Here is a 23,260-nt window from a genome sequence, read left to right as displayed (position 1 = left end):
TTTCTTTTCTTTCTGTTTGGGCATCTATACTGCAGAGGTACTCTTTCTTTGGGGGGGGGGGTCATCACGTATCAAAGTCCAAAAGCCATTCGAGGATAAGGTTGGTTGATTGTTTTTGTTTTACGACATATCAGCCCCTTTCAGGTTATTTAATGCCGAATCCAGTGATTTTGAAGAATTCTTTTTAATAGAATATATTTGTTTTTTAAAGTCAGTTTCTATTCAACCCATAGTTGGGACCCTAACAGGTACTACCACTCCGGGTCAGAGTGGACCTGAGAGCAATGGGGACAATTTTCCAAAAGTGCATTTCAGTGTATTTCACGAGAAAATTAGAATCAAATATAACAAATTATTATATTTGCTAGCATATTACTATATCTTTACTCTAAAAAGGAGAAAGTAATTCTGGGGAAAATGGTATAATCACAGTATCTACTATACTACCTTCCAAAAGGGGAGGTAATACCGAAGAGAATAGTATCATACCAACAGAACTGATATTGCACAATCTCCCTATTAAAAAAAAATGATGTAATACTTACTCCTCTGAATTGAACATGGGAAGATAAATCATTAGTTTGAAATAGTAAAGTGAATTGAGAATTAAAACCTAGTAGAATAGAAATAATAGAAGTAATAATGTAGAGTCTATTTCAGACAAACCTATGAGAGCAATGACAATTTAAGGGTGGCTGCACACTCCCCAACCCCCGCAAGCTGGGGCTTTATCATAGGATATAGTTTAAGGTCATATCCTGGACCTAGACTAAGAATAATAATTGGCGTTGGGATTTGGACGTTTTTACTGGGGAGGGAGACCTTGAATTAACCATGCAAGCAAAGATATTCACTTTCCATTCTTCTGCGATCGACACATGGAAAGTGTATAAAAACTATATAAAATACAATCAGTGTTCTTGAAAGTGAATGAATATTCGTCCAAACAGGTTCCAGCCCCTCCCCCTCCAAGAACAAGATGAACTCCAGGTGGACATGACCAACGACGCATGAAAATAAGGTATGTCCAAAATACATGTATCACACACACACCCGCATATGAGCAATTAGATATGAATATATCATGGACAGCAACAATATAATCTAGGGTTCAAATAGTGAAGAATCACCAACAATAGACATTTAGTGACACGCATAAACATCAGGACGAACCCTTCGTCTCAAGTATGCATATCAACATTTCGACGATTATACAACATACACTGTTTTCGTACGTTTTTGGTACACGAGTATCTAACACATTTTTGTGAAGTGTGGAACAGTTATTTCCCTTGAATCGTAAATTAGAATGGTCGGGGGGGGGGGGGGTTCTCTGCCATTTTTTATTTTTTTTCTTTCATCCTTAGTTGGAAAGGGTTATATGACAGAACGAGAGCATGTTACCGCCGCCCCCCCCTCCCCCGTGTAGATTAAATAAAGGATTCCGTTTGAAATTCCGCGCAGATTTCCTAGTTCAGCAAAGGTACACCTGAGGAACGTCGGAGGTTACACAAGATGGAAAAAAATATGCAAAATGAGAACAATAGTCTGAAAAAATAAAAAAAATTATACAAAAAAAAAAATAAAATAAAATAATAAAATAAAAATCAATAAATTCAAAATATATTAAAACATTTTAATTGGAATCCAGTTCTCCTCGAACGCAAATGATGGAGCACTGCAACACGTTTCCGACATCTCCAGCAGCTGTGCTAGCTCCAATTGGCTTTTTTTTTCTTCTTTCTTTACATAGGCATCACCATTTATCAAGGCCAAGAGGCCACTCAAGGATAAGGGTTTAAGCGTGTACAGTAGTAAAATTGGACAATATAGTAATCATTAGTAATGGAAATTCGGTAAATTTGTTAACTTATATGGAACGACTCATCAAGAACTTGTTTACGTCGGACTTGAAGACAACCAGATTGTAGTCAGCCGGAAAGAAGGCAAATGGAAGAGAGTTCCACAGATGAGCAGTTCTAAGAAAGAAACTTTGTTCATGGAATCTACGTTTAGATTTAGGCACAGATAAAGAGTGGAGGGAATTATTGATAGCGGTTTCAGCTAGATGAGTGTTTCTTGTGAAAGTTTGATGAGGGGGAGACCACAGAATGGAGCTCAGTCGAACACTTGCCATGAAAATAACGATAAAGCAGAGACAAACTTGCAACATCTTTTCTGTGAGATAGAAGTTGCAGGGGAAGAGAAAAGGACATCCCCTACGAGGCTACAAAATCTATTTTGAGTTCTATCAAGGCAGGATAAGTCATTTCTAGCAGCTCCTGCCCAGATGTGGAAACAGTACGCCATCCTTGGACGTACCTGGCTCTTATATAGATAGAGAATTGCATCAGCAGTGAGATATCTACTGAATCAATAGAAGGATCCCACCATTTTTCCAGCGGCCTTAGCAACGGATTTGATGTATGAGTTCCATTTCAGATCAGGAGTAAAGGTCAAGCCCAGAAGCTTGTCAAAACATGAGGCCTCCCCAAAATGAGAGCCATTCATTTCACTTGCCTTTCCGTTAGACATTGCAATGACGAAAGAGGCACCGTGGTAATTGAACAAACTTAGTTCTCCTTATCATCCACCGAAGTCTGCATCTAGAGACGCAACTCCAGCTTCGACTTGTGCACTAGACTAGATGCAGAAGTCCATAGTTTTATGTTAATGTTGTCACCATAAGTGTTCTTTTTACGTTTTGGTCAATGTGCATCTTGTTGAACTCGTGTAATCTTTTTGTTGAACTTGGAAAACTGCACACATTTTCAAACGGAACTCTTTATTCACTCCATGGAGGTAGCACGCTCTCATTCTGTCAGCCATGACAAAGTAGAAGTCCTAAGTAAATTTGCAGTTGTATTTTGAGAGTCGTTTGCACTGAGGTATAGAACGTTCAACATCTAGAAGAGTGTAACTTTACAATTAAATTTAACCAAGTACTTTATCCACTATGCCATGGGTCCTGGCAAAACATTGCAAAACCACTCAAAATGAGACCATTCAAATAATCCAGAAAAAAAAAAAAAAAATTCAAAATACATTAAAATATTTTGTAGACATTTTCCTATATCAATTTGGAAACTATTAATGCCCTGACACCCCCCCCCAAACAGCAACAAAATCACACCCCTTCACTCTAGAGTTTCCTAGATGCCGGAAGAGGTTTTAACCATTCAACCAAAACGAGAGCATGTTATCTTCCTTAAATTAAATCAAGGGTCTCGTCCAAAATTATAAACAGATTCCCGAGTTCGACAGAAACGTTTTCAAATTCAACAAGATACACCCGAAGAAGATTGGAGGCAATATTGACCGAAACATTCCCACTTTGTCAACTAATCTCCAACCACTGTCCCATCACCACACAATGTTCCATCTCTGTGCCTGTTTTACAAATATTTTAATGGAATGTGCTCTGATGAACCTCATTGCACTTGTGCCCCCTCGATGTGCATATCCCCGACAAACCCGCTTAGCAACAAAATCTCACCCCTTCACTGTTGAGGTCTCTAGATGTCAGAAAGCTTTCTACTCTAGTAGTTTCTTCCCTTATACAGCTAAACTTTGGAATTCCATTCCTGCTACCTGCTTCCCTTACTGTACTGATATGCAGAAGTTTAAATGTAACGTAAACCAACATCTTGTTATCTTTCCTAGGCATGGTCCTAAATAGTAGCCCCTTGCATCCAAGTGGCCATGTGCCTTGTTAGGGGTGAACGCAAATAAAACAAAAGTGAATTTACTGGTCCACCCTCCTTTTGTCGGGGGTCAAAAAATAAATAAATAAATAAAAAACGTGAGAATAACACTCAAGACGAGAATAATCTTAATACAAACTTTTAACTATTTGCCGATTTTACAATAATGTTTTTTTTCGAGTTTATTTAAATTTCTTTTTAATTAAAAACAGAATTAACCAGGATACCTCCCTGCAAGGGTACCTGCATATGTAATCGTTAAGCAAGGGAGCGCATTCTCCAACCACACCTCTCCTGAATCGGCACTGTTTGAGTCCAGTGGCAAGGAGAAGTCCAGGACGACTAGAAGCAATGCCGAGATAAGCAGAGAGTACATCCAACACCTAGAAGTTTCAAATGATCACCCATTTTCAAACTGTCCAGGCTCAATGCTGCTTAACTTCTGTGAAAATTTGGGTGTGCTATTCTGCGTACCAAGTTTGGGCGGTTAGTTTATATTTTGTTGAACAGGTGTATCTCTTTCCGAAAGTTTTTTTATTTTTTACGTGGTGGTCACCACTTATCAAGGCCCGGAAACCACTCAGGGATAAGGGTTATTGCAAGTTCAGTACGTTAGTGTGGATATTTGATGAAGTGTTTACTTAAGGGGGCGGTTCATTAGGAATTTGTTAACGTTGGACTTGAAGACATTCAGGTTGTAGTCAGGTGGGAAGCAGGTTGGTTCTATTTTGTTGAACAGAGCTTTAAGGTTATCTTTTAAATTTTTTTATTGAATTTTCAACCCAACACTCATGTGGGGGGAAGAGGGGGGGGGCTACTATCAGGGACCTAAGTTGCAGGGATACTATGTAGGGAGTTGAGCAGCAAGATGTCTTTACACTTGAACTTCTGCATGTCAGTACAGTTGTGAAAGCAGGAAACCGGGAGGGAGTTCCAAAGTCTAGCAGTTCTGGGGAGGAAACTATTAGAGTAGAAGGCTTTCTTACATCTAGAGATTTCTACTGTGTAGGGATGGGATTTTCCTGCTGGTTGGGTTTGTCGGGGGTATTTACGTTGACGGGGTATAAGGGTTTGTAGATTATCGGAGCAAATACTTGTAAAACAGGCAGAGGGATGCAACATTTCGGCGATGGGACAGAAGTTGAAGCCTAGATGACAGGTTAGGACCTTTCAGGTTGACGACTATTTTGAACCGTGCCCAAGAGCGAGAGAAGTAGCAGATGCACCAGCCCAAATGTGACAACAATACTCCATACATGGGCGAATGGTGGCCTTGTAAAGGTACAGGATACTTTCAGGTGTAAGTAACTTTCTTTGCAGCAGCCTTGGCAATTCTCTCAATGTATCTGTTCCAACTGATGTTCCTTGCGAACGCTAAGCCGAAGACTGAACTCATGGAAGTATTTATTTCAGTATAATCAGGGGGCATTTGTCATTAATTAATAGCTACTTCAGAAATTTTGCCAAAATTGATTTTCCACTTGTATGTGTTGGAGGTTATCATAGATAATCACTTTCAACTTGTCTTCCAAATTTCAGAGCCGTTTTAAGCGCATGAGAGCGATTTTCAAATTGGCTGCCTAATTTACTGACAAAAATACCTAAAATCCCCAAAATAACCCTAAATGTCTTTATTTCTATTGATTATCTTAAGTTTATTATATTGCAATGTTCTAAATGTTGTATTTTTCCTTTGCAGGGCTGCAGCTGGCCTTAGATTTGTGTTTGGAGCAATAGTAACCAGAACAACGGCAATATGGAGGAATGCATCATATGCGACGAGAAGCTGCACGATCTGTTTTCTACTGCAACTGAAACATCCCTCTCCAATATCAGATTGTGTAGTGAAAGATGGGGTAGAATTGGCAAGAACAGAAACATTTGTGATAGAATAAATACATTGAAAATAGTTAGAGGAACAGATTACCATTACCATAGAAAGTGTTACAAATCATTCTGTAACACAAGCAATCTTGCAAAAGTTGAAAGGAGCCATGAAGAAGAATTAAAAGAGTCAATGAGCAAAAAGCGAGGAAGGCCAAGTACAAGTTTTGTATCACCAAAATCAAGGAAAACATTTGATTCAGATTTATGTGTCTTCTGTCAAGATCAAGGCAGAGAACAAATTCATGAAGTGTGCAGCGAGTCCATGGGGAAAAAATTCTTGGAAATCAAGAACTGTAGTCCAAGTGAAGATGTCCGTGCAAGACTAGCACTCCTTATGGATGCAATGGATGCATTTGCACAAGATTTAAAATACCACTTGACATGTTTAAGAAAAGAAACCAGATACCTTGAAACATCAAAGACTGCCAACAACCAACAAACAGAAAATGATGACATTGGAGATGCTATATCTATTATTGAAATTGTCAACATTGTCCAACTAAGATTAACTAGCAGTGATACTTTTCCAGGCATTGATATGAATGTAATCAATGATGCCTACATTAAACTCCTTAAAGAACATGAAGTGCCAGTTCTAACTAGCAACTACAAGCAGCTTTTGAAAAAGCGTCTTCTTGAGAAGATTCCTGGAATTGATTTTGTCAAGCGTGGTCCTAAACCTGAAGTAGTTGTCTCCAAGAAAATTAAAGACAAAATTGTTTCTCGTGAGTATGAAGTGTCAGATGTAGATGAAGAGATGGAAATCCTAAGTAAAGCATCAAAGATAATTAGACAAGAAATAGATAGCATCAAAGATTGGAAATATCTAGGCTCATTTGAGGACTTTGAAACACCAAAAAAATTATTACAGTTAGTAAGGTGGATAACATATGGCCTACATACTAGTCTACATATAAAACGAGAAGAAGAAGCAGAGAAAATGTCAAGAAATTTAACTCAGCACATTGTGTCTTCATATAGATCCAATCGACAAGTAAACTACAAATCTGAAGGATAAACATACACCATTTACAGTTGGTCTAGCCCTTACATCATATCAAGCAAACAGGTCACGTTCAGAAGTGGAAATGCTCAGAGACATGAAGGCGGCTGTTTCGTATGATGAGGTGGAAAGAATAACAACAAGAATGGCTTTGGCTGTAATGGATAATGTAAATGACAGTGTTCAGGGCATGCACATACCCCCTTTTCTAAAGCAGGGTGTGAGACCCTTGTTTGCAATTGACAATATTGACTGGAGTAGTGAGGTAGGGCCATTTCATGGGGCAGACTTGCTAATAGCACAGCAAGAGCTTGAAAGTAATCCTATTCTTGGTGGTAAACTTAAGTTAAACCTAGGTATCAAAGACAAGTCTTTAAAAGAAAATTTAGATGTAAAGTACTTTCAATGTGACAAACCATCAATTCCAAAGGTTGATCATGTGAATTACAAATTGTACACTCTGAAAGGCACTGACATTGTCTATGAGCAGATGAATGTAATTTGGTTCTTGACCTGTAGCTGGATTTTGTCAAATGTGTTGAGGGATGGGAAGTGGGGAAAAGATAAAGAGTGTGAAGATGGTGAAGATGTAGCTGATAATACAGGAACAGAGTCACAACGAAAACAGATATATGAAGAAGTTAAGGAAATGGGAGCCACGAGCACAGGCACCAAAGACAATGAAGATGAAACATATGTGTTGGAAAACATGGAGGAAGAAACTACAAACAATAGAGATGAGGAAGATGAGATGGGAGGTATATATGAAGAAACCAAAGATGGTTCAGTGACTACTGCTGTGTCAGATAAAAATTCAACAGAAATTATGACGACTGGATCAAAAAATAAAGTCTGTACTCAGAAAAAGAATCTCCAATGTCCTACGTGGTCAACCTATAATTCACTTATCACTAAGAAAACACCAATTTGGAATGTTGGAATATGTGCCCCTCTTTACAGGAGAAGTCCAACAGAGTGGCCTGTACTCTTGATAATTCTAATGCAGGCACAGAAGATTAATTGCATGACTATGGGAGATGATTGCAGGCCTGTGATTACACTAGATGGCGACTTGTATAATCGTGCAGTAAGATTGAAAGATTACAAATCGCAGTGGTGCATTAGACTTGGGAGTTTGCACACTACTATGGCTGCTCTCAAATGTTTAGGGAAGTATGTTGAAGGCAGTGGCATTGATATAGCTTGGCAAGAGTCAGACCTTTATGGACCAGCGACAGTGAGGCAAATATTAGATGGGCGACATGTGTACAGAGGAATAGAAGCACATACAGTGACACTCATAGCATTGCATCATTTGTTCTTTCAGACTGTGTTCTCAGAAAATGACAGCAGAAATCACACCAGGTATCAAGAAAATTGCCCAATCATTTAAGTCATACATCAATGAACCAAGCAAGGATACAGAAGAATTTCAGAAACAAATTAACCTTATGCACCATCAGCTGATGACAAATGATACTTTCAAACGGATGGAGGAATGGCAAGAAAATGGGAAAGGTATTCAAAAATTCCTGACAAACTACATGAACCAAGTAATGGTTTTGCTGATGTTCATTGCTGCTATAAGGAAAGGTGATTGGAAGCTTCATTTGGCAAAAATGGAAGAGCTGTTGTCCTACTTCCATGCACATGATCAGTTTAACTATGGAAGATGGGGTACGCTATATGTTGCTGACATGTTGGAGATGCAGACAAATGATCCTGATCTATGGAAATTTCTTAATGAAGGAAACTTTACCATTGCTAAACACAATGCATCATTTACAGCAATTGATCCAGATCATGCGATTGAACAAGAACATACGAAAATGAAATGCAAAGGGGGGTTTCATCGGCATTACAGGAAATGAGTCAGCATTAGACAAATACTTTATCATTGCTCCTACATTAAGCAGAGTCATTAATGAGTTCAAAGACTATGCTGGAATAGAAAGTAGACAGGCAACATCACTTCACCACGAATTAACAGGTGGAAAAGGTACTAGATTGATACAAAATGCTGCAAAACTTGTGGATGCCATCAACAAACAAGGAAATCCATTTGAAGAAAGTGACATGTTTAACTTGATGACATATGCTGTACCGCCAATTGAAGTCAGTCAGAATATTGAACAAAGAGATAAATTAGGAAGAGAGGCACTGGGGAAGTTTGTGACGAGTAGGATGGTTGAGAAGACAGTTGGCTTTTGGGATCCCCAGAAGAAAAATAACATTCCTTATTTCAAGAATGTTGGTCCAGTTGTCAAAACAAAGGTGAAGGGCCAATTAGTTGCTGTCAAACAAGAGAGGAAATTGCTTTCCAGACTATTGGTTATAGGCAAAAGAAGACCTGAATTTGAAGTAAAAGATGCTATAGGAGAATATGAATTTGACAGTGCCCCACCATCAAATTTCCAGCCAGATGGTTCAATGATTATGTTTTCTGGAAAATCCCAGTTAGTAAAGTTGGTCATGGATCTCCCTATTCCAGAAGATGTAAGCCAGCCCCCAGCAGATCAAGCAAATAGCACCCAAACTGCAATTTTAATAATTGATGCAATGTGTGTTGTCAACATGATAACAAAAACATGTGAGAAATTTACTGCTTTAAATTTTGCAAACAAATTTGTTGAAATGGTTGAAGATATGGGGGCACAATATTGATGAAATACGTGTTGTCTTTGACCAATATCGACCAGGATCTCTCAAACAAACCACAAGAGACAAGAGAACCAAGAAAACAGCAGCTATCCATTATCATGTTAATGACAGTACAGACATAAAGAATATAAGGATGTTTCTATCACATATCCAGACAAAGGCTGAGCTCACCAAATATCTATCACAGAAAGTACTAGCACACTACCAAGGAAAGTCAAAGAAGGTTCTTGTTATGTACGACACAATCATAGAAGCTAATTGCCACCTTGCCAATGTTGTGTCCATGCCACAAATGTCAGAAGGAAGTCACTGCTTAGAGGAAGGTGACCAGTTGGTACTGCTTAATGCTGTGGACGTCAATCACAAAGATGAAAATGCTAAAGTGGATATATTTTCAGTAGATACAGATGTCTTTGTGTTACTTACTGGAAACTATCCATTAATCCCGCCAATGACGTGCTTTGTTAGGAATAATACAGAGAGGATTTCAATATTTGAAAGCTATAATAAGCTCGGCATTAAGAAAGCAAAAGCATTAGTGGGATGGTATGCCTTCATAGGGACTGACAACACTGGTGCATTTGCTGGGAAAGGAGTCACAAGTCACTTCAAGGCATTTATGGCATGTGATACCCCCCTGCTTGATGCCTTTGCAGCATTTGGAAAGAGTACTGACGTTCCAGAGTGGGTTGTCAACCAGATGGAACGCTACATATGCCTTTTGTATAAACCTTCTGGAAAAGTGACATCAGAGAGTATAAAAGAACTGAGATGGGCACTCTTTGCACAAAATGCCAAGGAAGGAAGACAGTTGCCTCCTACATTAGGAACTCTCATACCGCACACACAAAGGGCATTCTACATGGCTTTGGTGTGGAATCTATCCACCAAACCATGCCCTAGCATCCCACCAGCAACTAATTTTTCATGGGAGAGGCAGGATGGTTATTTGGTACCTGTACTAAATATTAATGTGCCAGCACCAGAAGCATTGTTAGAGCTGCATCAATGTTCCTGCCGCAGTTCCTGTATGACAAACAGATGTGGATGCCATAAGAATTCACTAATGTGCTCTGATGCTTTTGGATGTAGTGATGGCTGTGAAAATTCAGAGGACTACAATGAAGAAATAGATGACATTAGTGAAGATGACATGGAATGATATAGAAATGTACAATATAACTATACCTAATATATAATATATTTTTCTTTTCATTAAGAATACTTGAAAATGTAAATTATCTCTCTGCCGCAAATTACTATCTAGAGCAGTCTCTATAGTGTACCCATATATTTTTTTCATCTCAATTGGCCCAGTGTTTCTCTGGTTATAAGATTTAGAACATTATGCCAAATCGGGCTGAAAATTGTTTTTTTGCCCCCTCACGTCCCCAAATTGGGGGGTATCAATTTTTTTTTTGTGCAACATTGGTAACCCAGCCTACCATATAGTACTGATAGGAGTATGAATGCCCACAAGGCAATTTCAGTTTTGAACCAAATGCTCCCCTTAATTCCTATGGGCTGTGCATTATTTTGGAGGTCATCTTAGGCAAAAGCGCCCTTTGTCTACCCTGTATCCAGTGATTTTGGTTTTAAAATATGGGGGCATTCACTATATGTTAAGAAAATCATTGAAAGACAACCCAGTGTCCTGATATTTTGGCAAAAAATAAAGTTTCTACTATATTCTCATGATTTTTCGTAGCCATTTTGGAAAAGCGCCCTCTCGTGATGAAATATGATGCTAATAGTTGGAAGACAAGTTGAAAGTTATTCGTTGTGATGTTCTTGATCATATCCAAGTGAAATTTCAATTTTGGCAAAATTCTTGAAGTAGATGACAACTGCTCCCTGACTAGTATGGAATAAAGTCAACACACCCCAGTAATGATAATGTTTGATAGTGAGTTTTCTTCTGGCTGTTTGTTGTTTTACGGCATATCAACACTTTTCAGGTTATTTAATGCCGAATCCAGTGATTTTGAAGAAAAATTATTTTAATAGAATATATTTGGGTTTTTTTTTTCAAGTCGGTTTCTATTCAACCCATAGTTGGGACCCTAACAGGTACTACGTTCCGGGTCAGAGTGGACCTGGGAGCACTGGCAATTAAAGGGTGGCTCCACCCTCCCCAAAGCCCGCAAGCTGGGACCTCACCACTGGATATAGTTTAAGGTCATATCCAGGACCCACTCTGGATAGGAACAAAAATATTAATTGCCTCAGTCATGAAGGATTTCTTCTCCACTGATCGAGGACAGAAAAGGTAAAGTGTAGCATCAGAACAGATACTACACCTTGATCCCAAAGCCCTCACGCTGCGGCTTTACCATCGAATATAGTTTAAGGTTTTCTTCTGGCATGCTGTGCATAATGAGGGTCTGCACCTTCCAGAAGATACGAGTGTGTATACCGAGTGTGTCTTATATGTAATTTTTTGTTTTTTGTTAAATTTTTTTTTTTTTTTGTTAGAATTGTTTGTTTTTTTTTTGTTAAAATTTTTTTTTTTCTTGTTAGAATTGTTTTTTTTTTTGTTAGAATTGTTTTTTTTTTTGTTAAATTTTTTTTTTTTGTTAGAATTGTTTTTTTTTTTGTTAAATTTTTTTTTTTGTTAGAATTGTTTTTTGTACGCCATTCTCCAATGATTAGTTTATTTTTTGTTTACTCATGGAATCCATTTTTCTTGCCATTTGTTGACGATTATTTTTTTTGTAATTTGGGATTTGTAGTCTGTGTATGGTATTTTGGTGATAGAGATTTTTCCATTTGTAGCTATTTTTGTTTCTTAACAGTCGTCTGAGCATGGCCGAGTAGTTTTTATAATAAATTGTAGCAAGGTATGTTATTATATTACCCATAACATGGTATAACAATATCAAACGAAAATTGTCTGGTCAGAACCAAAACTTATGCCAGCTTAAATGCTATTTAGGTGCAACTGCTAAAACCTCACAGGATAATTTTGTTAGATAAACTGCAGCAAAAATGTTATATTACCAATAACATGGTATAACAATATCAAATGAAAATTGTCCAGTCAGAAGCAAGTTTGATTTGGCAGCTTAAATGCTATTGGAGTCCGACTTTGAAAATTTGGACCAGTTAAAAAACAAAAACATTACAAAAAAGATTCAAAGAAAGTGATTTTGTTGATAATCGGTTACTATTCTTTACGGAATAAAATTAAAAAAAAAAAAAAAAACTTTTTAAAAAGTGTTCATCCGACCCCTGCAAATTGTTGAAGAAGTACCCCCCATCCCCGGACAAATTACTGGAGGAATATACCCCCATCCCCAATTTTTGTAGTAGTATTCGCTCCCGCAAATTGTCGGAGGAGTATTCACACCCCGCTCCGAAGGAGTATTCACTCCCACCCACCTAAATTGTCAGTGTATTCACAGCCCGATACCTAAACTATCTTTGCCATCAAGTAAAACAGTTTCAACGCATCTGAATTAAGAAAAGACAATAAAGTGCAAATGAAGTGCTGTGCAATCATTTAGAAAAGACGAATCAAGATTTTACCGGAGAAGGACTCGGCGACTGGAACGTTGATCTTGTATCTCTTGGAGAAAATCCGAGGCTTCCTGCGGGAGAAGGGGTCGATCGAGAATTGCAAGAATTCTGCTGATACGGAGAAAGGAGACGTCCTAGATAAAAAAAGAAAATATTTATTTTTTTGCTTAAGAGATGTTCGATTACAATTGCAGCAGAAAAAGGAAAGACATATATTTATCGAATTGTGGCTCGATCAATGATGATGGCGCTATGGTTAAAGGGGTGATACAATTGACGTATAACATTAGATATATATTATCGAATCGAACCCAGAACCTATTGTATTACAGTCTGGCACATAATCCATTACGCTACAACACCATGGATAATTTTACTGTTTATTTTTAGCGCTTATAAACTTTTCAACCGGATCTCATTTAACGCTAACTAAATAAATGAAGTATAAAATAAGAAAATCGAAATTAAAAAATAATTCGCCCCTAATTATCCTGCACCTTTATAACCATTTAAAAAAATAAAAAATAAAAAAATACACCAAGCCTCAAAGAAAAAGAAAATGATAACAATTGCTCCTGATGATGATCGGATGCACAGATAAAAAGTGCTGGAGAAGAATATGGCTGAACAACTTTTGGGCACCATTATATACAACATGCCAGCTGAAATTAAAAAAGACTGCTCGGCGAATTGAAAAGATATCCAGAAAAAAGAATAACTATCATGTTCAACCAGACGTGCTTGAAAATATATATATATATATATATATATATATATATATATATATATATAAATAAAAGTGAACATGTCTGTGTGTCTGTCTACTTTTTCCAACGCAATAACTGTTAATTTTCAGTCTACAGACTCGAAATTTGATATACAGGCTACTGAGATTTTGGAAAATCTTTGGGATCAGTTTTCGGCCAGAAATTTGACTGTTAAGAGGTCAAAGTTCAACGATTTGACCTTTGAGAACTCTACCAAACTCCTCCGCCAATTTTTGGTCTAAACACTTGAAATTTTAGATACAGGTTCCTTGGACATGGATCTAACTTAATAACTTGATTTGAGCCCATAACAATAAATGTTAAGGGGTCATAATAGGGGTGAAATTTTAAAAAAATTTGACGCTTTTCTTTTTTTTTGCTCGATGTACACCTCCAAACATCCGGGCAATGCCGGGCTGAAATGCTAGTGTATATATATATATATATATATATATATATATATATATATATACACACACACTAAAATATTTGCATTAAAATAAAACTATGAACAGGTAAAATTATAGAAGAATAAAAGGACAGTCAAATAATGGTATAGTTTGTTTAAACAGTTACGTAAAATTTAACATAAATCTGCAGATTTTGGAAAAAATTACAAGTGCGGACTTTCTTTTTGCTTGCTGTATATATATATATATAGTTTTAATCTCACCACTATATATGTATTTCAATATAATAATCGACAGAAAGTTATCCCTATAATAATAAATACGTAAGCAATGTCAGGTAGCGTGCTAATATATATATATATATATATATATATATTTACTATAATAATTAAATAACTACAGACACTAGTGATTCATCCTTTCGTGAATCTTCAGTGCAGGGTGTCACGATTAACACCAGTTGAATGATTCGAACTCAGGACCACGAGACATCTCTGGCTCGATTAGCAGAGACCGTATCCATTCGGCTACCATTAACCACGTGAAATAACGTTGAATTTAAACATTTTTAATTGAAATGTTCTTTACGTCAGTCAGACAGTGATCTAATTGTTATACGATGACCTATGCATAAGAGCTATATATATATATATATATATATATATATATATATACACACATATAAATAAAATGTAGCTGAGGGTTTTTCATCTGTCCTTCCTATCCCAATTGTAACTGATTGAGATTGATTTGTTGTTAATTTTTTTTAACGATAATACGGTTAACTTAGCGTCTTTACCTTGAAGATCTTGTTTCTTAGAAAATCACCCATATTTTTAATTAGACGTGAACAAATATTTTTATTTAATATTTTTTAAAACGGTAATCTATGGACATGCATGTTTCTAGGCCAGACATCTCTTCAGCGTAGCTTGACTGTTTCTATGAATCGAAGCCCGAACCTATGTATTATGCTAGTAATATATATATATATATATATATATAAAACAAATAACATCTAAATAAATCGCGATACATCCAGACAGTCGAGCAGGATGGACGCATGGATAAAGGGTTTAGGCTCATTACCACAGGGTCCTTATTTTGAATCTCGCTAGATTCAGCCACTCTTCGTAGACGAAACACGCGTCAGTGGATAATTATATTTTAAAAAAACAATATGTATGCCGCTCCCCATGTGGGGGTACCAAGTTGGTTAAAGAGAAAACTATTCCCAACTCGCATTTAGTTAAAAATACACTTTTGTAAATAATTGAATTCATTCAAAACGTATCGCAAAAACAAATAACATATATATATATATATATATATATATATATATATATATATATTAAATTGTGATTCAATGAACTTCAAAAAACTCTCATTGAAATGAAATGAAGTGGTTGAGTTTCATATAAAAGAATTTTATTATTCTAAGGAAGACAAAGAATGCTTTAGAAATTTAATCTCCTTAACCTATAGGGTTTCGATGTCTACCATCTCATCAGAAGAGAGAAAATATTAGCAAATACTTATAAAGGAATGCACCCTATTTGCTAAAGTCAGTGAGACATGGGAAGTCAAAGTCAAACCACTTCATTTCATTTCAATGAGAGTTTTTTGAAGTTCATTGAATCACAATTTAATTTATTTGCTCTATCTTGCATATCGAGCAATTCTTGTTTAGATGGGATAACTTATAGAATATTACTGCCAGTAATATTTTGTAAACCTTACAATCTCACGTTTCCATAACAACTGATTGTTAAATAAAAACTATTCTGAAGAGTATATATATATATATATATATATATATATAGAGAGAGAGAGAGAGAGAGAGAGAGAGACAGAGACAGAGAGGGGGAGAGGGAGGTGTGTGTGTGTGTATATATATATATTTGTCAGGAAGTCCTTAGCGTTTTAAAAGTACCAGTTTCTAAAGGCTCTCAACAAGCCTATAAACTGTTTATTCAAATTGCAGATAACACATATTACGCATATTTTTTCATTGCTGACAAAAATTTTTTTTTAAATTTATTTATTTTTAACCCTCATTACAAGTAATATAGATTGCAACAAATTTCATGTTCAGGTAATTATACATTTTTCATTCGAAAAAAAGATTAAACTGCTGTAAAAAAATTTTCAACAAGATTTATGAAGTGCATGGTTAAGATTGGAAGTTTTAAAAAAAATACAGTTCCCGACCATTTTCATTTGAACAAATATTAAGGAGAAATTTTATTTCTTACTTCTTTGTGTGTCTAAAAATGCTCAGAACACTCTCGGCAAGCTACACAGAGGCATCTATATTTCATACCCGCAAGAAATCATCAGGTCCAAGCATTTTTATGTAAATTTAAACCTAGCCCACCTCTTATAACAAGAAAATAGATTGCAACAAATAGTTTAAAAAAAAAGGAGGAACTGATGTTAAAAATTTTCAGGCTTGCAGTTCTAAAAAAAAAAAAAAAAAGCATTCATGTAATCTACGTTCGGGTTTAGGCACAGATAAAGAGTGGGGGAAATTATTTATAGTGGTTTCAGCTAGACGAGTGTTTTTTTACGAAAGTCAGGCCAAGGGGGACCATAGATTGGAGCTCAGACGAGCACTTGCCACGAAAATGACGATAAAGCAGAGACAGGCTCGCAAAGTCTCTTCAAAGGAGGTACTGCTGCTAAAATGTTTCATTCCTACAAGAAATCATCAGGTCCAAGGATTTTTAATGTAAATTTAAATCTAACCCCTCATATCAAGAAAATAGATTGCAACAAATTTCATGTTCCGATAGTTATTTTTTTTTTTCTTCAAAAAAAGGAGAAACTGATGTTAAAAACTTTCAAAGAGATTTGTGAAGTGTATGGAGACAATGCTATAGGAGAAACAAGTGTTCAGAAATGGTTTGCAAAATTTAAAACATCAGTCTTGAAGACGACACTCGCAGTGAAAGACCACCAAAATTTGATGTCGATATTTCAAAGACAAAAATTGAAGAAAATCCAAATATCACGAGAGAATTTGCAGGTTAGGAATGGAAGTTTAAAAAAGTACAGTTCACGACCATTTTCATTTGAATAAATATTGTTCCTATTTACTTTGCTCCCCACGAGGGCAGAGTTAGACACAAGGTCGGGTTTTAATGTGGGGAAAATCCAGCTCCCAAAAAGGTACACTCTGGATAGGAACAAAAATTAAAATTGTCTCAGTCATGAAGGATTTTCAATTCACTGACCAAAGAACTAACAGACAGATACTACACTGCGATCTTGGCCTGAAGGTCAAGAAGCAAGGAAAGAAGAAATCTTTCTATCCGCTTTGTTCGCCTAAAAACAGACTGGGCCAAATGGGGAGGAGGGGGGGAATTGTTTTTAGCTTTGCAGTACATGATTGAGTTTTGCAAAGGGAAAAAAAAAATAACATCAATGCTTGGTGTATTTTAGGTCAGGAAACCGGTACCTTCAAACAAGCTGATCTGATACCAACGGTAGGCGATAATAATGAGGCTGCCTTACCTTGACCAGGTGGGTCTTTACTCTCCACAGTTGGGCTGGCTTTTATAAGCAACGCATTCAACTTCTGCAATTTGCTTTCCACACTTTCCAGCGTATTAATGTAACTGTCGTACAGGCAATCACCCTTCTCCAATTTGTGTAAAATGAAATGTCTGCAAGAAAAAAAAAAAAGGTAAAATTATTCTCAGAAAAATACATGGACAAAAAAATGGTAAAATTATTCTCAGTATCATACACGCACAAAAAAAACAAAAAAACTGGTAAAATTATTCTCTGGATCATACACGTACAAAAAAAAAAAAAAAAAACTGGTAAAATTATTCTCTGGATCATACACGTACAAAAAAAAAAACTGGTAAAATTATTCTCTGGATCATACACGTACAAAAAAAAAAAAACTGGTAAAATTATTCTCTGGATCATACACGTACAAAAAAAAAAAATGGTAAAATTATTCTCTGGATCATACACGCACAAAAAAAAAAAAAAAAAGTAAAATTATTCTCAGGATCATACACGCACGAAAATGGTAAAATTATCCGCAGGAACATACACGCAAAAAAAAAAAAAAAAAAAAAAAAAGAGAGACAGATAATTCTGTTAGAAAGAAAGAAGAAATGATTAAAAAAGCTTAAAATCAAAATTAATCCAGGGTTTGTAAAGATTTTCGATGTACATTCTCAAGGACTTTTCAAAGTTTTTTAAGGCCTTCTCACTACAAAATTCAAATTTGTAAAACAAAATTCGATAAACAAACAATTAGATATAAATAAACCAAAAAACTTAAGTCATTTCATTTACACACAAAACCTGTCGACAAGAACAGTTGGAAATAAGTCATACACCATCCACTATGACTACAAAATTCCTACAGCTACATACCTAGAAAATGGGGCTATTAAGCCTGACATAGTGATATGGGACAAGAAGGAGAAAGTGGCAACCCTAGTTGAAGTCAGTGTTTCTAAATGATGCTGGCCTTAACAGAGCAGAGAAGGAGAAAATAACAAAATACCAATGACTTATGTACGACATGAAACTGGAATCTTAAAAAGGTATCAATCATACCAGTCATTATAGGAGAAACCGAGTTAATGAAAAAGAATGTCAAAACTATTTGGCAAATATACCCGGTGAACCAAGTGCAAGAGAAATAAAAATAATAGCACTTAAAGGAACAGTTAAAATCTTAAAACGATCTCTCTGTTGGAGTAACTAAACTAATGGGAGAATGTTTGGCATCCAGTAGAATGCCCCATCCACAGGGAAAACAAAGTGATAAATGCTCATCTGAGCTCCATTCTCTGGTCCCCCCTCGCCAATCTTTTTAAAAAAGCACCCGACTAGCTGAAACCACCGTCAATAATTTTCCCCACTCCCTATCTGTGCCTAAATCAAAACGTAGATTCCATGAACAAAGCTTCTTTCTTAGAACTGCACGCCTGTGGAACTCTGTTCCGCTTGCCTGTTTCCCTCCCGACTTCAACCTGGATGTTTTCAAGTCCAACACAAACAAATTCCTGATGAACCGCCTCCCCCTAAGTAATGACACCTTACCAATTCTCCAATACTATTGCTACACTATCCCATTGATTACTGTACACACAATAACCCTTATCCCCGAGTGGCCATTGGGCCTTGATAAGTGGTGAACTCCATGTAAAAAAAAAAAAAAAAAAAAAAAAAAAAATCGACAAACATATTCACATTCCCTATATTTAGCTAGCAACGCTTGATTAAATCTCAATTGTAGATTGGTTTACGCTGTGTCTGTTTCACTTTTTAATTTTGAATTTCCTGTATTGTGGATATAAGAGCTACACCCCTTTATCATTAAACTAGCGAGGGGTACCCGGCGTTGCCCAGGTGTTTGGAGGTATGTGTGGAAACTCCGGGGGGTGGGGTGGATGTTAAAAAAAAAAAAAAAAAGTATGAGGATCAAACCCGAACCCTTAAGGCAAAGTTGTAAATTAAAGTGTGAAAAAAAAAAAAGAAAAACGTGCGACGTTAACCATTGCCCCACCGCGAGATGCTAACGGAAACACATTTGAATTTATTTGATTACTTGGATTTGGCAGGAGCCCGTTTTAATGAGGTCAAGTTTGACTGCGGGATAGCATTTCACTTACTGCGGGAACGCTTCCCAAGATGTCATAGGAAAAAGACTAACCCACATGCGGCGAGCGACAAATGTTGCATATTTATCTTCCCGAAATCAAGCAAATTAAATAGACAGGCGAGCTTCGTTGTTAACTGTGAGATATTACAATCTATATGTGATATAAAAAGTTTTAAAAAGTTGTGAACCGACCGACCACTTCTCTGAAAAAAAAGCCTTTTGTAGACATACAGAAAAAGCGAACACACATACATACATTTTCGCTTTTATATTTAAAGACTACCCAATGTTGTTATGCGGAAAACATAATAGTTTTGTGATAAAGGGACGTAACTATTGTATTCACAAAACGTACAATGCAATTTAAAAACAATGTACAGTAGAACCCAGGATACAGTGGCCCTAGGATACGATTTGTTTCAAGTTACGATGTGGAATACAATGTTTTTCCGGACCCTGGTTACGATATTTTACCCACCTTACAGCGTTATTTATATAATGTTATTTAATTATATACATGTGTATTATATACTGTATTGTATTTTGTTTCTAATTTTTAATAGCATATCCCAGGGTTCTACTGCATTTCGATTTTATTTTCAATATTTAAAAAAATATTTTGATGGTGTTTATTAATACTTAAAAAAAAATAATTTAATAGTATTTATTTTGATTGTATTTTTTAATATTTCCACACAAATTTTTACTGGACATAAAACAATACCCTTACAGGGGGTGTCCTGGTTAATTCTATTTTTAATGAAAAGTGAAAAGAAAAATTAAAATAAACTAGAAAAAATATGGTAAAATCGGCAAATAGTTAAAAGTTTGTATTAGGATTATTCAGACCACTGTTCTCGTCTTGAGTGTTATTCTCACATCTTTAATTTTTATTGCTTTTTTTTTTTTTTTTTTTTTTTTTTGACTTGTGTTCATCCCCTAACAAAGCACATCGCCACTATCATTACTATTTGGGACCATGCTTAGCGAAGATGAACAATATTTTGATGGTGTTTATTAATACTTAAAAAAATAATTTAATAGTATTTATTTGGATTTTATTTTCTTAATATTTCCACACAAATTTTTACTAAAAATAAAAGAATACATTTTTCAGGACAATAATGCGAAATAAGGCCTTCCCAGGGCAAAAGTCAAAATTCCAAGACGTCGACCAAACATTCGTTCATTTATAATCAAATATTTAAAACAGATTTCTTTGATTATATCTCTATTATATAAAAGCAATTTTGCATATGTGTGTGTGTGTTTGAGTTCATTCCCTATAGACTTCAAAATGGCTGGATCAATTTTTATGAAACTTCACGCAAATGTACTTTATGTATCTGGTAGTGTTCTTAGATAGGTGTTGGAATATCGTCTCATAGCCCAGCCAATTTGTGAACTCCTGATTTACACCAAAGATGACCACACTCCTGATGGCCTCATGTCTAATTTGCTGCAATACGTACATATCTATAGTAGTAAGTTATAAATATGACAATTAAGCAACACAGAATATTCCACGTTTCATTCTCGTTAGAATTCGTTAGGCTCGTGTGAAAAGTTGTGGTCATCGCGCATTTTTATATACATAGTTAGTCAATCAGCTTCCCAGTTGCCATTGCACCCACCTTAATCAGCCAATGGGCAGGCACTTATAAGACAATGGTACAGTTGACCTCAGGTTCACCCCCTTTCCTTTGTATGTTTTATGGGAAGGGTAGATATCCTTTTGTTGTAGTTAGCTGACCTAATTTCAACCTAGGTGTAGTTAGATATGTTATTTTGTATATATATATATATATATATATATATATATATATATATATATATCTTATTTATAATATTCCGAATTTTACTATGTTCATATAATTGAGAATTCGGTAATCATTCATAATCAAGCATTCATCTATTGTTTTCACAAAATCAAGACAACAAAGATTGGATTGATAGCAACTAGTAGTGTATTTTCATGGTTCGTTACAATTGTTTTGTGACCATTTGGACAATTTCCAAACTTGTTTGAAAATATTCACAAAAACGGCCTCTCTTCAAACGTTGAAAAAAAAACCCACTTTTTTTTAATGAACAAAATGCAAAATGGAATCCATTTCCCTTTTAAGTAAAACTATGCCATAAAAGAGTTACCTACATTTCTTCCTTCAGAGGTTTTTATATTACCTTATAAGCAAAACATGTTAAGTGTTGTATCATCTCACGACGTTAATCATTCTTATACCCTGTGAACCATATTACAGTGTGTTTATGTGTGGAGGGAGGATAATATCACAATGGATTTCTGTTTAGAGCACAATTTAACCATGATACTTGACTTTTGCGTTTTAAACTTTATTTCCAGGCATCTATAAATATAAAAGCGAAAATGTATGTGTGTGTGTATGTGTGTTCGCTTTATGTGTATGTCTACAAAAGGCTTTTTTCAGAGAAGCGGTCGATCGCCTAACAACTTTTTAAAACTTTTTATATCACATATAAATCGTAATATCTCACAGTTAACAACGAAGCTCGCCTGTCTATTTAATTTGCTCGACTTTGAGAAGATAAATATGCAACATTTGTCGCTCGCCGCATGTGGGTTAGTCTTTTTCCTATAACATCTTGAGAAGCGTTTCTGCAGTAAATGAAATACTATCCCGCAGTCAAACTTGACCTCATTAACTCATTAAAATGGGCACCTGTCAAATCCAAGTAATCAAATAAATTCAAACGTGTTTCCGTTAGCATCTCGCGATGGGGCAATGGTTAACGTCGCACGTTTTTTTTTCCACACTTTAATTTCTAACTTTGCCTCAAGGGTTCGGGTTCGATCCTCATACTTACCTATCAAAACATTTTTTTTAACCCCCCCATCCCCGGAGTTTCCACACACACCTCCAAACACCCAGGCAACGCTGGGTACCCCTCGCTAGTCTATATATATAAAAGCGAAAATGTTTATGTGTGTGTGCGTTCGTATGTCTCGCAAAAACTTTAAACATGGGCCACGGATTTTCGCCACATAGGTATCATTTTGAAGTTCCAACTTTTGCCCAACAAATATTGAAAAATTGGCCAAAAACATTAATTCCTTCATCTTAAAATAACCAGTTCCTTTATTTTGCCTTTTCCACGATTACTGCGACCATGACGTCATGTTTGACCTAGAAAATGTTTATGCTAGTTTAACGTGCTGGTTTTTTTTAAACGTTTCATTTTATCACTACTCAGTTGTTTGTCTCTTTGGCGTACGTGTAACGTGTCGAGCTTTTTTTTTTTTTTTCCCGCCTTACCCTCGAGACTTCGGGTTTAAGCCCACCTTCCAACCAAAATTTTTTTTTTCTTTTACACCTCTAAACACCGGGGCTTTTTCTTACCCCCCCCCCCGTCCCTACACACACAACGTTGTTATCTTAAGATTACATGTTTTTTTTTCTGAGTTTTTTTTTTTTGTTTTGGTTTTTCAGATTTTTTTAACAGGGTTATTACTTACCCCCCCCCCCATACACACCTACAAACACCCAGGCAACACCGGGTACCCCCCACTAGTCTATAATATAAATCTCACTTGTCTGTTTAAATGTATGTATATATGTATGTTTGTATGTCTCGCAAAAACTTTTGACAGAGTCGACGGATTTTCACGAGATTGGTATCATTTTGAAGCTCGACCC

The 23,260-nt window shown here is 36.0% G+C and overlaps 1 protein-coding gene across 4 annotated transcripts in view; it reads right to left on the bottom strand.

The window, feature by feature from the left end:
• LOC145268841 (uncharacterized) overlaps positions 1 to 23,260 on the bottom strand; it is a 177,877-nt gene that overhangs the window by 68,462 nt on the left and 86,155 nt on the right. For all 4 annotated transcript variants that reach the window (XM_080124508.1, XM_080124509.1, XM_080124512.1 and 1 more), the window contains exons 23-24: positions 17,468 to 17,619; positions 12,784 to 12,908 (exon numbers count right to left, since the gene is read on the bottom strand). In XM_080124508.1, the coding sequence (XP_079980634.1) occupies positions 12,784 to 12,908; positions 17,468 to 17,619 (277 nt within the window). The remainder of the gene's footprint in view (positions 1 to 12,783; positions 12,909 to 17,467; positions 17,620 to 23,260) is intronic.

The sequence above is a fragment of the Euprymna scolopes genome, chromosome 44, assembly GCF_053919585.1.
Source record: "Euprymna scolopes isolate OS-2025 chromosome 44, ASM5391958v1, whole genome shotgun sequence".
Taxonomy (NCBI): domain Eukaryota; kingdom Metazoa; phylum Mollusca; class Cephalopoda; order Sepiida; family Sepiolidae; genus Euprymna; species Euprymna scolopes.
Note: the sequence above shows the minus strand (reverse complement) of the source record. Positions and strands in the feature narration are given on the sequence as shown.